Source organism: Pogona vitticeps, chromosome 3 (genome assembly GCF_051106095.1).
Source record: "Pogona vitticeps strain Pit_001003342236 chromosome 3, PviZW2.1, whole genome shotgun sequence".
Taxonomy (NCBI): Eukaryota; Metazoa; Chordata; class Lepidosauria; order Squamata; family Agamidae; genus Pogona; species Pogona vitticeps.
In genome coordinates this window covers 257,573,967-257,592,494 of record NC_135785.1, presented here as the reverse complement: position 1 = coordinate 257,592,494, position 18,528 = coordinate 257,573,967, and the positions used below count along the sequence as shown (strand labels likewise).

The 18,528-nt window shown below is 41.5% G+C and overlaps 1 protein-coding gene across 2 annotated transcripts in view; it reads right to left on the bottom strand.

The window, feature by feature from the left end:
- PRCP (prolylcarboxypeptidase) overlaps positions 1 to 18,528 on the bottom strand; it is a 61,134-nt gene that overhangs the window by 8,686 nt on the left and 33,920 nt on the right. Inside the window, exons 1-6 of one of the 2 annotated variants that reach the window (XM_072993497.2) lie at positions 13,186 to 13,708; positions 6,365 to 6,505; positions 6,095 to 6,196; positions 4,399 to 4,580; positions 2,643 to 2,800; positions 1,035 to 1,207 (exon numbers count right to left, since the gene is read on the bottom strand). In XM_072993497.2, coding sequence (XP_072849598.2) covers positions 1,035 to 1,207; positions 2,643 to 2,800; positions 4,399 to 4,580; positions 6,095 to 6,196; positions 6,365 to 6,505; positions 13,186 to 13,218 — 789 coding nt within the window. In that variant the 5' untranslated portion in view covers positions 13,219 to 13,708. Of the gene's footprint in view, positions 1 to 1,034; positions 1,208 to 2,642; positions 2,801 to 4,398; positions 4,581 to 6,094; positions 6,197 to 6,364; positions 6,506 to 13,185; positions 13,709 to 18,528 lie in introns of those variants that run through there. The other variant, XM_072993496.2, reaches the window with a different exon arrangement.

Here is an 18,528-nt window from a genome sequence, read left to right as displayed (position 1 = left end):
ATACAAGGGCTGTATTGGACATACTGCACAGTTCCAAGGGGCCGTCAGAAGGAGAGATGGATCCCTCTACAGCCAGAAAACCCAGGAAAAATGACTGAGAGTGGGAATTCCAATGATCAACATAAAACTAGTGTTATTATTAACAAACCATGGAAGCAAAGCCATGTGGTTTTAAGGATTGGTCCAAATTCACACTGTTTTCTGTGTTTATTTGCTGTGTGATTGCCTAGGTCACTCCAGTGCATTGAATCACTTAAGCGCTATGCCACTTATCAAAATTTTTCAAAAAGGAGAAACGTGGGCTGAAACACGGCACTCTGTAACCCCACACCACTTGTCTGCACAAATACTCAGCATTAATGCTCACCTGAAAGTAAACATAAACTGGCTGATAGCTATGGCAAAAGAGAAGGCAGGAGGCAGGGAGTGAAAAGGGGAGAGGCACACATTGGCCAAAACAGACCAAATGGACCAAAATGAAACTGTCTAATAACGACATGTGGTTGACAGGATCACAACCAAAGAGGCTGTGGAAGCAATTTCCATGTGGGACTGGTAAAACGCAAGTCCTGCTGGGTTGCGATAAGTTGTTTGAAACTTGAAGGGACATAACAACAACATCTTCAGTTACCGTACTATCATTTACTGCCTTGGGGACTCCATTGTGGGCCCAAAGGTAGAATGAATACATTATCAAGAAATAACCAAACATAGAATGAACAACGGTGCCTCCTCAATGAATGTTTGGAAGGTTCATAAATCAGCCAGAAGATCCTTCAAGTTTTTCCATTACAGAACTCTTGACCATTTTGTGCCTTTCCTATTCATTCATGTATTTTTTTGTCTTGTAGGAGGCAACTACCGGAATCCGTTGGCTTACAACACATATAGTCAGTTGCAGAGGATGATGGGAATTGTACTCCAGAAACTCCCTGAAGGCCACAGATGCCCACCCACCTCAGATGTAGTAAAAGGAGCATAGCATGAAGATGGGGAAGAGAGAAAACAAAACAAAGAAACATTTCTTTAGTTACCTGAATAGGCCATGCAGGGAGAGGTTGCAAGAAGTTCGCCTTATACGGGTAGTCAACCATGGCCAAGTTAACCCATATCTCGCTTAGCCATGCTTTGAAAGCAGCAGCATCTCTCACAGATTTCAGTGGGCTGCACAACCGAAAGGTACAGGAAAGCCAGTGTAAACCTTCCGCTAAAAGGAGAAACAACACAACAATTAAAGTTTGAACTCACAAATAAAATGTTACTTAAGAACTGCTGGATAGCTCAGCGGTTTAGCGGCAGAGCAAAGACTGAGAGTTCGAATCCTCCATCGTGCTTCCTTCACAGGCTGGACGTAATAATCCGTAGGGTCCCTTCCAGCTCTGCAGTTCCAAGATGATGATAATAATTTAAATGACTGGATTTTTGTAGCTTATGGACATCAAAGGCGCAACGTGCATCACAAATGATCTGCCTTCTCCTGAATAAAACTACAGGTCTATCTAGCTCACTGTTGCCTCCTTTGACTGGGACAGGATCTCCAGAACATTCCCCAATCTTGACAACCACACTAGACTGAAAACCAGCAATTTTTAGTCTCAGTACAATGCCTAGAAACAACTCCAGATGCCTTATAAAGCAGTCATTTTCTCACAGTTTCAAGTGGAAAATAAAACCAATCCCACATATTCAACATTTGCATTTTTAAAACTTTTTTTCATACATGTAAAAAACATAGTCTCCTATGCAGAAATCCATGTGATTAAAAAAAAGATGTTCCTACTGGAACAGTAAGACAGTATTATAAAGTCATAATAATCTACTGTGGGGATAATCATCTACAATGCAATAGTTAAAGCTGTTAGGTAAAGGTAAAGGTTCCCTTTGACAATTTGTCCAGTTGTGTCCAACTCTAGGGGGCAGTGCTCATCTCCGTTACCTTCCCACTGTGGTGGTACCTATTTATCCACTCGCATTTTTGCATTTTGCATGCTTTCGAACCGCTAGGTTGGCGGGAGCTGGGACAAGCGACAGGGGCTCACTCCGTCGCGTGGATTTGATCTTACGACTGCAAGTCTTCTGACCTTGCAGCACAGAGGCTTTTGCAGTTTAACCTGCAGCGCCACCACATCCCCAGTTAAAGATGTTAAGCATCCCAAAAATTGATTGACTCTGTCCTCCAAAGAAAATTGTTTCTTGATTTCTGAGGGCTGAGATAATAATATAATTTATTGACATTGTAAGTATATACACAGTATACCATACAACGAAATTCACAGATAATGCATTGAACCCTCCTACAGATTTACAGAATCATAGAAAAATGGAGTTCTGCTATAAGGCCATGGAGTCCCACCCCCCTGCTCAATGTAGGAATCCAAATCAAAACAGTTCTGAAAGATGGTGGTCCAACTTTCTCTTGAATGCCTCCAGTGTTGGAGCCCTCACCATCTCCTGCGGTAACTGGTTCCATTGTCACTCTGCTCTAACAATTAGTAAGTTTTTCCTGAACCCGAAATCTGGGTTCTTTTAACTAAATTGTCTGAGGGTTCTAGCTGGGGGAGAAGGGGGCGAGAGTGAGATGACAGCAGAGAAACAGACAAAGGGCACCCCTCCGTTCTAGAGGATCTTCACTCGCAGTTTACCTGTGGAAGCAAGACGGTCAATGGCTGCCCAGGATTTCCTGATGCTTTCTGAACAGCAGTTGCCACTCTTTTCAAAATCTTGTGTCACTATGCTATAAAAGGAGCCACAAGGAACCAGGTTGTCAAACTGCCAGATGGGGGCTGAAGCCGCAAGAGCTCTGCAAATGGACAGAAGGGATTGGGTCAGTTACCAAGAAAATCCAATTGCAAATGCTAAATTTGCAATCTTTCCACATTTATCCCTGCGATGTCTCAGTGTGGTGTGGAAGGGGGTGGGGAAACACCAACTGTCTGGGCCACATTATTTCAGGCTGCTGGTGAGGACTTGAGTGAGGGAATGCTCCTCTATTCGGTTCTCAGTGTAACAGGAGAAAAATGTCAGAGAAGGTTTCCAGCCTTTTCTATAATATTGATCATCTTCTTTCTCTCTCCTGTCCTGAGCTTCGGCTGAGTGGAAATTCCTGCCAGGGTAGTAATACAGGATCATGCCATTTGTGCACATGTTGCTGTTGTGCAAGCGATCTCTATGTACAGTGTACATGTACAGTAACACTTTTAGGAATAGCACAACCCCAAGATACTGGAGAGACGGTCCATTCAGTAGAATACTCAAGGGGATATAGACTGGAGAATATATTCCCCCATCTGAGCATCTGCACTTTGAAACAGTACAGCCCCAAACAATGTTTTACTATTTTTATAAGAACTGTGTCTCAGTGTTATGTACAGGTATTATTGTCTCATTAGCCTCCCAGAAGGCTAGAGTAGGCAACAATTCATATAACAAACAGAACAGCAATAATTAAACCTTAAAAAAAGGAGAACACCCTAATCTCAATAATTGGTACATATTGTTAACAGGTTACCCTTATAATCAAAGACCAAGTCAAGTGAGAGGATGCAAAACCTGGTTAAGGCAAGGTTCAAGAACAATAGGCCGTGGTACACATTTTTTTGTGGGTAAGATCAAGCTAAAAACAGCAGGCACAGTAGCACCAGAAAATGTCTTTATCATCTTCAGTGGAGGAAAAATTCCAGAAAATAGTACAGTTGTACAATTTCTGATACAGAGAACAAGATGTGGACTCCTGTACCTTTGGCCCATTATTATATGCCCTGCACTCTGAGATGATCAAGAACAGATCCTGTCTCTTTTCATATATTTTAAGAGTGCTAAAATATCTCTCTCTTTTCATTTCTCAAAGTCAAACATGCCCAGTTCTTTAAGTCTTTTCTCATAGGGCTTGGTTTCCTGTCCCCGATCATCCTTCTTGACCTCCACCGAACTTGTCCCTATGTGTAGGCATCCTTCTTAAAATGTGGTGTCCAGAACAAGACATAGTACTCAAGATGACGCCTAATCAGTGGCAAACACAGGGGGATTAGGACTTTGTGGGATTTGGAGTTTATACTTCTATTAATACCGCTTTTCTGTTCTTTTGAAGGTTCCTATACAGTATTCTTGAAGACAGCCCCTCTCAGATAGAGACCGAAGACATTGTGCTTTGCAGGCACTTTCTAGGTCACCAAATACAGGAATGAGCTACTCTTATTAGGAATAAGGATTATGCATGCGTAAGTCAGCACACATATGCACACTCGTCTACCTGCTATGAAATGAACATATCTGCATGTAAAGAGAATCACTGCAGGATGTGTTTTTTTAACAGCAATTTAACTACTAAAGACAAAGGGTTCTCTAAGAAAACTGTGGCATCCCACAGATGTGAGTGATTAAATCACTATGTGCACTCACCCGACTACAATATGGGGATATTTCATTCGAAACCAGGCAGCAAGCATTCCTCCATAAGATCCTCCTATAGCAATGACAGGAGTATCTTGAGCTCCAGGGATTGTCTTCTTCAGGTGGTCAACGAGTACTGCAAAATCAGCAAGAGCCTGCTCCGAAGTCAAGTAATTCAGATGCTTGGCATCCTGAAACAAAATTGCAGGCTGTTTGCTCTCACCTTCTCCCGCCCCACCGCATGGAAACAAGAATACAGCTTCATTTTTATATGGCTGAAGAGAAATAACACTGGAGACCCGAATAATGAAACCAATGATTTACACGTATAGTGGTACCTCGACTTACGAACGTCTCCACTTGCGAACATTTCGAGTTACGAATGGCTCTGTTCGCAAAATGTTACTTCGATTTGCGAATGGAGCCTTGACTTACGAACGGAAAAACAACCTTTCCTGCCTTTTTTTGACCTAAGTTCATCTTAGGTCAAAAGAAGAATTTTTTTTAAAAAATTCGCCCCTTAGTGGTAGAGGACGGATTAACCGGCTTTGCATTAGTTCCTATGGCAACTAAAGCCTCTACTTGCGAACAGTGCCTCGACATACGAACGAAAAACAGCTAGAAGGAATAAAAGGTTTTCAATGCATTCCTATGGGAAACTTTGCCTCAACTTACAAACTTTTCAACGTATGAACGCCGTTCCAATACGGATTAAGTTTGTAAATCGAGGTACCACTGTAGTCACCTGCAACTGGTTACCTGTAATTATGTTATCTTTTGGGGTAAAAATTCCAAAAGATACATAACAAGCACGATCACTTTATTTGTGTTCATGAGTGATATATTCTAGTTCCTGTCAAAAGTTACTTTTAAAGGGCATTTTAAACAGGGTGTTTCAGTATATATGCCACTCTCTTATCAACCCAGGTTGCCAAGGGACATACTATTTTGTATTTTTCCAAACACCTTCAGGGTAAAACATCAGAGGTGACCATTAGAGGGAACTAGAGAGGACTCTCTAATATTTTCCCCTTGTAATGTTTGTGATTATGTAATGTTACTCTGTAACAGGGCAAATTGCTTTTCCAACAGGATAATGATAACAGTAATTGCCATTTGGCTCAGAAGAACAAGTCACAGCTTGAAAGAAAGAAAGACAGAAAGACAGAAAGAAAGAAAGAAAGAAAGAAAGAAAGAAAGAAAGAAAGAAAGAAAGAAAGAAAGAAAGAAAGAAAGAAAGAAAGAAAGAAAGAAAGAAAGAAAGAGAAAAGCCTTTCAAAAGTGACAGTCCAAGTTCTGCCAGATATGACCAATGCTTTGGGAATGCAGCAAAATATTATATCAGAAGTGTACATGGCTGTTCACAGCAGCTCATCAAGTCAATTGTACTGTTTCTAATAAAAAAAGAGCAGGACCATATCCAACTTCCATGCACCAGCTTCTACCAACAAGCTCCATCTCCGTGATCACACACAACTGTATCTTGTGGAAGAGATCTGCCAAAAGTTGGTGGGGCTACATAAGCTGGTAAAATCTCATTTTCTTGCCATCTGGCTATCACTCCGAAGCACACTGTTGATTGAGCATACACCAATGTGTTCTTTGTCACTACCCAAATGCCTCATGTTTCCAATTGCCCTCTAAATCTTAAAATTCTACATCTCTACAGAACTAATGTCTTATTTGAAAGACAGAAGATACTTACAGCAAACGATTTGTTTCCAAAGGGAAGAGACTCCCCATAGTACCTGTGTTCAGCAAATACCAAGATAGCATCAAGTTCTTCAGCGACATTCCACATAAAACCCTGGAAGGGAGCAAAAAAAAAAAAAAAAAAAAAAAAGGCAGTTTTTTAAGCCAGAAGAGAGGTTACAGTGATTTACCTCTCATATGGTTTCTGTAACCCAAAGAACAAAGACTGTAGTGTCTTCAAAAGAGAAAGCAATCCATGCCTATAGGCAAGGACCCTACTTACTGTATTATTCGCAAACCAAGTGATGTCTCCTTCGTTGCCCGTATAGAAGAGGATGGACCCAATATCGCTCTTCCAGTGCTGGTCTGCTATGAGGTAACGCTGCTTGAATGTGCGATCTTCAGCAAAACCAAAGTGATCAATCTGTAGCAATAGAGAAAAGGAAGCCCATAGTAGGGAAAGCAAGAACACAGAAGCTGCCTTATAGAATCGTTGTAGGGTTGGAAGGGACCTTGGAGGTCTTCTAGTCAAACCTCCTGCCCAAGGCAGGAGACCTCATACCCTCCCGGACAGATGGCTGTCCAATCTTTTCTTGAAAACCTCCAACAATGGAGCACCCACCACATTGGGAGGCAAGCTGTTCCAGTGCTTAATGGTTCACACCGTCAGGCAATTTCTCCTTATTTCCAGGTTGGATCTCTCTCTGACGGGTTTTCACCCACTGATTCTTGTCCTACCCTCAGGCACAATGGAGAATAAATCAATGCTGTCTTCCCTGTGGCAACCCTTCAGATCTTGGAAGACTCATGAGATTTTCAAGGGCAGTCATCGTGAATACATCAGCAGTCAAGATAGTCTGTTTCAGCAAATATGCCAAAAATGACCAAAAGAAAAAACCACAACAAAAATCCTGCAAAGAGAGATGTGGCACCCTGAAGAACAACAGGATAATGTTGTTGTTGGAGCTCAAGATACTCCTGTCATTGCTATAGGGGGAAGAACAACAGATTTATTTTAGTATGAGTTCTCATGGATTTCAGCCCATGTCTTCAGATGCACAGAGGACAGTCAATGCGCCACGTGACATTATTGCAGCACAAGTTTGCACCAATAGATATTGTGCAATAGCAGAATTTGGCATTCCATAAGCTAACTCAAAAACTGGGGGGGGGCAAACAAAATTATAACTTTGACATTGGACCTTGGATCATCACCAAATTCATCACAGATGTAGAAGACTGCTCTTGCTGTGTGCCACGTTTGGGGATATTGGGGTAAATACCCTCTTCTACTCATTACCATTCACACCCTGATAATTACTTTGTGTATGGGTGAGAAATGGTTAACTGATTTCAAAAGGAGTCAGCTTCTGGGATTTTGCCTTCTGTGGTGTCACTTTGTGAATGGGTGTGACCAGAAGAGAGTATCCTGTAGAACATTTTCTAAGACAGAACATATGGTCTTATATTTTTCCACATAAACTTTTCCTCGTGATATAAATCAGCATTTATCCACAGATTTTTGGATTGCTGTATTGCAATCAAGCCTGCTAGATGGGCTAAAAATGTAGGATAGAAGTCATTAGAAGCTATTCGTCCAAGGTCAGCAGCGACAAACTTCCAGTGCTTAGTTTTCCAGGCAGGAATTGAAAAATAACATATGACAATCCCATCCTGTGCACAAAAAGTGAAGTTGGCTCCTGGCTGAGTCTGGCATGGTAAACCTACCCTCTACTGCTAACATTTTTCAGTAACAAACTGAAGGAGAAATGAAGTTATAGTTATGATTACTGTTGGTTTCACATCTGGAGGCCCGAGGTTGGGGACCACTGCTATAGACCATCTTGACCGCCATTGTTTGTGTTGTCATCATTCAAGCTGCCCTTTGCTATGTAAAGCTTGGCATCCTTTTTCCTGCTGGCCGCATGGGCACAATAGTGTGCAGCAATATTGGGCCATTTCCTGGCTTTTTAAATTGTGGGTACAGAACCATAATATCCCACACTGATAAACCATAGGAGATTTTAAGAACTAAATATATACATAGTTCACATGCATGTGAGGGCAGGCCTAAAGGAAAAGGGGGCACAGCCAGGAAAAATCATCTGTTAATACTTGTAATTAACTTCAAAATGTTGATTAAGATAAACCTCGGGCAATGCTAAATGTCTGAAAGCTATAATATATAACCTTATGCAGATAAAGCTGAAAATCTATAAACTAGAATGCACCTGTGACGGACAGCTCTCAGAATACTCCTGTCAGTCAGGTCAGAGCTTCAATGTGGGAACCAATGACATGACAGGAGGGGGGGAACCAGGGAAATAAAAGGAGAGAAAGAAAGACAGTTAAAGACAGTTTATGCAGTTAGGGTCGTGGAGATTGAAAAGATAGGAATAGGATAAGCCTTGGAAAGTTTATGTGGTTAAGATTGGAAACAATTAAAAGTGCTAAGAAATAAATAAAGAGTTGAATATATAAATACCTTGATTAAAGTGAATCTACATAAGCAAACATAAATGTAACCAAAGCAACGTTTAATGAATAAATAATAAAAGACCATCCATGATTTTCTTTATATGATTTATCAACAAACCCATAAATAAACATTGTTGTATCGGACAACACTGATCTAATAGTCATATTTGGTACAGAGAGGAAGATATCCTCTGGTGGCAGCGAAAAAGGGTGAAAAGTACATGTCATGCCCCAAAGGGAACCTGGGTGTGTAGAAAAACAAACAGGGGAACTGTGTGTGTGTGTGACAGCATCTGTGTTAGGCATGTATTAAGTGGGGAGTTTAGCTCTCAAGAGTTCCCAGTGCTGGAATCAGAGTTCTGAGGTTCGATCCCAGGAGTTTGATTTACAACTATTTAGAACTACTGTAGCTAGAACAGGCAGGTCCAAGTGAGTACATTCAGCAAAAAGGACAGCAGATGGAGCTGTTGGTTAAATTAAAATCACCTTCCTTACAAAATGGAAATCTTGTGGATTTGGTCTGTATTAATGCAGTCCAGTCAGAACCAAATTTTGGGGTAACTACAATGGCCATTTGCCCTAAAAATATATGCTGGATTGGGCACAGATGAATTTGAACTAAAGCTTGGTAATAACTGACATAAAGCTCAACATGAGAAAATCTGTCGTGGCTTTTTTTTCTTGAGCAGGGAATTTTTTTTTTTTTTTTTTTTTTTTTTGTATTCTCGAAGGCTTTCACGGCCAGGATCTGATGGTTGTTGTGGGTTTTTCAGGCTCTTTTGCCGTGTTCTGAAGGTTGTTCTTCCTAACGTTTCGCCAGTCTCTGTGGCCGGCATCTTCAGAGGACAGGAGTAGGAACTCTTTCCTTGCTCTGTTGTTGTTTGTTGGATAGTTGGGCAGTAGACCCTCTACTTACGGAATTAATCCATATTGGAACGGTGGCTGCAGGTCAAAAAGTCTGTAGGTCGAGTCTCCATTGACCTACAATGCATTGAAAACTGATTAATCCTGTCACTGGTCGTTTTTGTTCCATTTTGGTTTTATTCTAGTCTGTAGGTCGATTCTCTGGCTGCAAGTCGAACCTAAATTTTGCAACCAGAGAAGTTTAACTCGAAATGTCCGTAAGTCAAGCCGTCTGCAAGTCGAGGGTCTACTGTATAGCTGTGGGAACAGCTTTTGTCCTTGGAGATAGGGTGATCAGCGTGTTTTTGTTGTGTTGTGGCTGGGTAGAGTTCGCTGACCTTCTGCAGGTTGTATTCTTCAGTGCTGGGAGCCAGGTCTTGTTAAGTTCAGAGTGTATCAGAAATCTGGAGTTGTGTCAGTCTGGGAGCAGGGGGGTCTTTCGGAATCTGGCTGCTTTCTGTACAGCAAGATGTCCACGTCTTTGACCTGAAAGGGGCTTTCGTGTTCTTGCTCTGGGAAAGAAGTGCAGATGGAGGGGGAGCAGGTCCTTCTTTCCAACTCAAAGCCAATCAAGAGGGAAGGCAAGAAATACTACCCTCCAAATCAGTGGTCCCCAACCTTGGGCCTCCAAATGTTCTTAGACAACAGCTCCCAGAAGCCTTCACCACCACCTCTGCTGGCCAGGATTTCTGGGAGTTGAAGTCAAAGAACATATGGAGGCCCAAGGTTGGGGACCACTGCTCTAAATAGTTGCTCCAGAGGTTTCAAACAAAAATATTTGATCCCTCAATGTGTCTCTTTAACAGGCTGGACTCAATTACCCACAGAATCCCTTCCAGCTCTGCAGTTCTAAGATTATTCTAAGATAAAGTTCCTTCTCTGTATCTCCAACCCTTGCTCTCCAGTTCAACAACTGGAGGATTTTATCCAGTCATTGTATTATATCAGTCTTTGTGGTAAGTTAATAGATTTAGTGTGTTTGTACACATGATGGGAGCAAATAGAGAGATCCATAAATAAATACGACACATAAGTGTGAAGAGACGGTCTGGCCTTCATCAGTACATACTGGAAGAGATGTAGGGCGGAACATTTTCTAAGACAGAACATATGGTCTTATATTTTTCCACATAAACTTTTCCTCGTGATATAAATCAGCATTTATCCACAGATTTTTGGATTGCTGTATTGCAATCAAGCCTGCTAGATGGGCTAAAAATGTAGGATAGAAGTCATTAGAAGCTATTCGTCCAAGGTCAGCAGCGACAAACTTCCAGTGCTTAGTTTTCCAGGCAGGAATTGAAAAATAACATATGACAATCCCATCCTGTGCACAAAAAGTGAAGTTGGCTCCTGGCTGAGTCTGGCATGGTAAACCTACCCTCTACTGCTAACATTTTTCAGTAACAAACTGAAGGAGAAATGAAGTTATAGTTATGATTACTGTTGGTTTCACTTTCTCCTCAGAAAAATTACTTATTTCTTCAACTTGAGCCCAGGATGTTAGAAGTGTCTGCATAAGCTCTGTTGACCCAAAGTAACCACAAGCACTAAATTACTGAATATTACCGTAACACCCAAACAGAAATACACCAGTGAGTTGCATCACTACAGTGGAAACACCAAAGGAGACCATCGATAAATGAAATTGATACAGTGGACCCTTGACTTACAGACGGCTTGACTTACAGACTTTTTGAGTTACAGACTTCTCTGGCCACAAAATTTAGGTTTGACTTGCAGACTGAGATTTGACTTACAGACCAGAAAAAAACCAAAATGGAACAAAAACAGCCTGTTACGGAATTAATCGGTTTTCAATGCACTGTAGGTCAATGGAGACTTGACTTACAGACTTTTTGACTTGAGAACCGCCTTCCAATACGGATTAAGTTTTCAAGTCAAGACCCCACTGTACCACACATGACATTGACCTGAGTTATTTTTGTAGTTCTTCTGATGACTACTAAGAGCTAATGCATGTTGGGGAGTAAAAATGAAACAATCTTAGAATCGCAGAGCTGGAAGGGATCCTATGTATCATCTGGTCACACCTCCGCCAAGGAGGCAGTGGGGAATCAAACATCCAATCTCTGGCTCCACACCCGGATAACTAAACCATCAAGCTATTAATACGCTAAGGAAAACTCTTTACAGCAAATTCATGCACAGTGTGTTGGCATCAAGGTAGTCAGTGACCACATTTTAAAATCACTGTTATTCCCCATAAACTGATCTGCACCAGAACAAAAACATTCAGCCAAACATACTGTGGCATCTTAAAGGCAAAGTGTGTTGTGGCACAGTTCACGGAATATCATGTTCCACAATGATATTTTAGTCTCTGAGGTCTTGAAAACGCTTGACTGTTTTTACTACACCAGACCAACAAGCTTACTGTTCTAGCACAAGATTGGTGGAGTTCAGAAATCTCAGTTTGAAAACACCAAAAAATAAAGAAATAAATTACATTTTGAAAACACTTGGGGTAACAGAAAAAAAATCAGATGGGCAGTACAATTTCCGAAATAATCCTCTGACCGCAGCCCACATTATTTTGAAGAGATCAACAACTTTTTAACTGCTGTGACATTAAAAGCCGAAAATTGAGCAATTTTCAAAAATTCGACTGGCAAGGAGAAGGAAAAGGATGACTGATGGTTAAAAGGGATGTAATCTGCTCTGATGGATATTCATTATGTGCATGAGCAATCAGACTTCCAAATAAGGACCATGTTGACTTTCTCTGGAGTACTCGCAAAAGCAAATTAATTTGCAACATGCAGAGGTAAGTAAATGTTCTCCTGAGATGAAAAGACGTCTTCTACTTAAAGGAAAATCGTGCTAATTCTATTGTGCTAATTTAACTCTCAGAGTCTTCCTCTATACATCTAACCATGAAGTATCTGCTCTTGCTTGCAGCATGCCACTTGAAGCATTCATTGATAGCTGCATGAACCCTATTCAGAAATGCAGTGTAATCACAGGGCAAAAACCAGCCTCTTTAAGCCTCATGAGTCAGGTAATAGCTACGTACAGTGGAGTCTGCAGAAAGCTCCAACATGTGTGTTTTTACTCATGAGAGGGAAAGAGCAATGCCAGTTGTTAATTTTTTTAATTGGACTGCTGCACAGTCATCCTGGCCCACTATTTGCTTTCTGGACTGCAATACATTTGAAATAGCCATGGATATATTTCAGTGACAACTAATCTATACTACCATAGGCCACAAAGTCTGAGCCAAAAGTCAGAAATACATGTTATTGGCTGGGATATGTTTCAAGAGACATTTATGGACCATCGGCACCATGTGTAGCCTTGAAGACGACATAAAAACATGCTCCAATCCAGCACTGGGAAACACTTGTGCTATCATCCTGCAAGATATTTTTTTTATATGCCCTTCCTGACCTTAATCATATTTTCATGTACGCATGCTGGTGCAACACTATGGTTAATGGATCTGGCATGCTTCCAATTGTGGTTTTCACATGAGCATAGTCTGCCAGCCAACATGTGTCTGCTTCATAAGAGAACTAAGGATTATGTGGAAGGGTAGAAATCTAGTGCAGCGGGGGAGTACAGATTCCTCAAGCCAGTTCTCATTTTGCAAGCTATGAACTGCCTGGCCTCTGTCTCAGTCCAGAACAATCAGTCCTTTTCTGTGACAAGCTTTTTTTGATCCATCTGAAAAGATTATATCTATCTTTGCTTTTTCCTCACCTTTGAAAAGCATGTCGTTATCTTGGCTTCCATCTGCTCTTCAACGGATCCCCTTCAACCCATCTCAGAATGATGTTATTGTTTTAAGAAAAGGAAGTTGTGTCACACGGTTTTATGTGGTATCTAGTCAGCAGACCAGCTCTTTTGTTCTCCTTTTCGCCTTCCTGCTCCTCATTTCCCTTTCACTGCACATAACTTAGCATTGGGGCTCAGCCCCTCGTTCTGCCACATGGACATGCGGCTACATGTATGCATCTAAAATCAGTCCCGAAAGTGAGCAGGTTTAGACAAAAAGCCAAGAGACAAGGTTTCATGGCATTTCCCATTTTCCACCTTTGCTTGTGCATCAGAAAAACTCACAGCAGCAATTAAAGCCTCAGACGGCAAATAACGGGAAATAACTCTGTCCAAGCTCCTAGGCAGCTGCTGCCAGTAACAGCAGAGCTGGGATGGGAACTTCCAGCCTTTTGGTCCAACTCAACCTGCAAGGTCTCCACATCACAACCAGAAGACCTCTCCACCAACCCCCTGCATCTCAGCTAAAGGACTTAAAGAGTTGTCTCTATCAGGAGCCACCATGTCAAAGAGGTCTTGACACCTTGAGGCTGCTGTTACTGAAGGCTCTGTTTACCTCTTGCCTCTGTTGGAAAGTTTGAGAGAAACATAAATTCATAGTTCCTGGCATTTCAAAGCAACAGCTGGGAACCCAAAGTTTGGGAACCACTGACCCAAGGGAACTTCTGGGTTAGACGGCTAAATAGGAAGCTACTTTCTACGGGACTGGACTATGCTTCTGATTACTTCTGCTGGTATTGGAAGAGATGTTTCAGGATGTTGATTTGCTAATTAATTGTCCATTGTTTTGGTAAAGTCATGCAAACTACTGAAAAAGAGCCAGAAAAGAAAAAAAGCAGAGTGGAAACTTCAAGCCTCAAACCCTGCTAGACAATGAAATCCCCTCTGATTTGACCACAATACATGACTAATTTTTAATTAGCCTTCGGATACAATAAACGTTTCCATCCTCAAATTCTGATTAGCTAAAAATGCCTGTCAATGACAGTTTGATTCAGAGGTCCTTTTGTTTAGAAGCACACTTTGATTTTAATTACAAATACAGCCATCCGCACTGACAGATGTTGCCTGAAATTAGTACCCATACGGTTAAGTCATTCATGTATCACTTCTTGACATTTCTTCCTCTGTTGTTGAATACTCTCACTAACCAACGTGTACAAAGAGTGTTGTTCTGATAGAGTAGATTTAACCATGTTAGTCAAAGTTCTTTAAAGGTAAAGGTAAAGGTTCCCCTTGACAATTTTTGTCCAGTCGTGTTCGACTCATCCCCATTTCCAAGCCATAGAGCCAGCGTTTGTCCGAAGACAATCTTCTGTGGTCACATGGCCAGTGCGACTTAGACACGGAACGCTGTTACCTTCCCACCGAGGATCTACTTGCATTTGCATGCTTTCGAACCGCTAGGTTGGCGGGAGCTGGGACAAGCGACGGGAGCTCACTCCGTCGCGTGGATTCGATCTTACGACTGCTTGGTCTTTTGACCCTGCAGCACAGGCTTCTGCGGTTTAGCCCACAGCGCCACCACGTCCCTTCAAAGTTCTTTATGAAACACAAAAATCAGATTAAGCAGTAAAAACTGATGGAAGACAGAGCAATAATTTAAGATATATGGGTGACACCATAATGCTGCCAGAAAGCAGCAGTGACTTGAACAAATACAAAGCAAGGCTAAAAAAGAAAGCACAAAAGGAGACTTAGATGTGAAGATTGAAATAACAATAATCACTACAGAAGAATTAATTGATTTAATATTAACAATGAAGAAACTTATCTTTAATGCTGACAGTGAAAATTGTCTACACTAAGGAGGGTATAGATACCTTCCTTTGATATAGAAAATCAAAAGGAAGGCTACAACCAAGAAATCTGAAGAGGCCTCCAACTTGGGATGTAGCTATTAAGGAACTGGGGGGGGGGGTAGAAGTCTTAAATGTAAGAATGTGGCACTGGAGCCTGCAATTTATGGTATGGCATTTTTGATTATATTGTATGACTGTGAAAGCTCAAAAAGAAAAAAATTCATTTCGAACATGGTATTGGTGGAGAGCATCATGGATACGCTGAAAGATAAGTGGGTGCCAGATTAATTCAAGTCTGAACTCTCACTAGAAACCAATAGTGTAAAACTGAGAATACAGTGGTTTGGATATATCGTGCAAAAACAAGACGGAACAGAATGAAAAATAATGCTAGGAAAAATGAAAGGCAGTAGGAAAAAACTAAGACCTAACATGAGATGGATTCACTCAATAAAAGAAATCAGTGTCTTTAGTTTGCAAGACATGAGCAGGGCTTTTAAAGACAGGAACTTTGTTAGATTTGTTAGAGCTGCTGTAAGTCAAGAACAACTTGACTGAACGTCAAGTACTTGGAATTGCAAGCTTAAAGGAAGGAGCTGGTTTCTCATGGCAGCGTCTTTCCTACATTGGACATGTAGTGTATGTCAAACACACATAAAAACAGTACTTCCTTCTATAACTCTTATTTTGTGATTCAGAAATATGTCAAACCTTATGTTCAAAAGGTAGCATAAAATGGAGTAATTAAATTTATCTGGTCATATAGTGTTCTATACTATGGAACTACCACAAGTAATTCCAGTGCAGGAAAGTCTAAGTAACCTAAGCATGCTGAAAGGGGTAATTGCAAGATCTCAGCTATGGAATCAACTCCTCACAGAAATGGGTGACAATTCTATTAGAAGAACCAACATGTTTGGCCAAATTATGGTTCCATTTATCACATATATGATTCCAGAGGCTGCTTATTGTGGGGAAAATTTATGCTGTTATGCTGTTACAATGTATATGTCTGTGGCAGTAGCAAATGTATATCTATGGCAATGGCAGGCCTCATGCTAAAACTGCAAGTCACTAGTTTCCAGTAAGGATGATCATTAACCTGCTGTCTATTGTCTCTGGATAATGTAGTTAAAGTCTCTACACTGTTGTGTATTCAAGAACCTGTCTAACTTGTCTATGTACTCAGGAAATTATCTGTTGACCATTATCTGTGTCTGTTTACTATTAGCTGTCTGTTTACCAGCCTGTCTGTTGATTCTGTTGTGTATTCAAGAAATTAGTTACCTCTGTATTGATTAACTTGTTCAAAGGTAGGGGATACAATAAACTGAGGAGAGGCTGGATCGAGAAAAAGAACTGCCACTGAACAGGTGCCTCACGGCAGGCTGTTCTGTATTCATCCGGATCCCATCCTGAAAACCACACTCGAGTGTCCCGTGTCTCTTTTCCTTTCTCCTTGCTGGTTGAGGAGAAAGATCCCTGCCCTGAGGCTTCATCTGCAAGATCCCTACTTCCTCTCATCTTGCAGATCCCGACAAAATGGTGCCCTCTCTGAGGTAATTGCACCTATCGTCCTACTCATCACGCCCGGTATGGAAGGGCTACAGCGCGCGCATGCATCCTCTGGATCCCGATGAGTAGGACTGAGGTCAACCTTCGACAATTCGCACTCATCTCGCCTGGCACAGGCCCCAAGACGCGTCAATCATCCGCAAGGATCCCTCGGGTGAGTGGAATTTGTCAAGTAAGACACCTACACGTTTAGCAACATGGGAACTTCTTTATCAAATCTTCAGGAACAATTTGTAGTGTGTACTTGTCTTCAAGACACACGTAACATCTTTTTCGATCCAGAATTCGAGGCTAATCTAATCAAACAACTCCCTCAAATTCTGCCTCCACTCCCTTCAGCCTCTTTGGCTTGCCTGGAGCAGCATGAGAACATCTCCTGGACAATCCAGGATGAATTGAAAGCACTGCCATCTCAGGCAACTGAGATTGATAACCATCCTTCAATGGATACAACAGGTGCTTGTACAGAAACTGGTGTCATTTCTGCCCCTCCTGTCATTGAGGGAGCAGCAGAAGCACAGAGAGATGTGCCAGCTGTTTCTGCTAGTTGTGAACTGCCCCCAGCTCAAGGCATCCACAAACTACAAAGCAGTAACCAGGACAATGGGATGGACTCTTTATCTGACCCATGGCTTAATGACTGCAAAGCCTTGACAAAAGATTCCTTTCCACCAGCAGAAGGACTCACTTGCCTTCAAGAATGGCAGGATTTAGCATTTAAGCGAACAAAAATTAATGCTGGTGCATCCCCTGATGGTCCTCTAATGTTTATGGGAGGAGCTGCATTTGCTACTACTGTTCAGCAAGGCTCCACGACAACAGCTCTAACTCAAGCAGCAGGAGTATCTATAAACGCATTCCAATCAGCAAATCAAACTGCATGCCTGACTCCCTTCCTTGCTGGTCTGAAAGAAGCAGCAGCTACCTCAGTATCTCCGCCGGTTCAGCCAAAGTTGCATTATGTCCCAGCGAATTGGGACCCAGGCCCAGATTTCTTTGATATCATAGACTGGGGGTACAAAAGCAGCTTTGCAAGCGTTAGATGCATCATATAAGGAAGGGGAGGAAGAAGAGAATCTAAGGGGGGTAACTGTTACACACCAACATGAAGCTTGTTTTGAACTGCTTTTTCCATGTGCTAATCCTGTTTGGATGAAAAATCTTACTCAGCCGAACATGGCAGTTATATAGATCACCAAAGAATGCCTCCCACCTGGCCAGTAGAGAGACTAATGCTGCATATTGGGGTGGGAGGAGGCGAACCAGAAAGTTTTCCCCCATCACCTTCCAATCTGGAGAAAGCATTGTTTACACTCAAGCCACTTGTAAGGATCCAAATGATGTCCTGCACACTCTAGGTTCCATGTTCTTAGAACTACAAATCCTATCATACCTTGCATTGCTGTGAGCATATGGGACTTCATACAAGCCTGCATTCCTGTCTCTACCTTCCAGGAGTAACAGTGTCACATCCCTGAGAAAATGTTTGTTCCAAATGATGTAAATTGTCAAAAATGTTTGTTTTTCTTTCTGCAGGATAAAGTTGATAAGAATTTCAGAGAAACAATTCTTAGTTTTATACTCAGAATTAACTGCAGTTTTAGCCTTTGCGTTTTTCCTAATATGAATTTAATTTTGTTGTAGACACTGTATGTTTATTCTTTTACATGTCACAGTTTTCCTTGAAAATTATTTTCTAATGTAATATGAAAATTTTGTCTGTTTATCCCTGAGACAGAGAAGTATATTATTCCCTACAAGTAGGCCCCAGAGTAGGCAATTTTGTACACTGTGATGCTGATCCATCTGACATGCTTGCCTGTAAAAACATATTTTCAGTCCTGGGGAAATTTAAGGGCACTAGCAGGCAATTTTTTAATTCAGTCAGTTG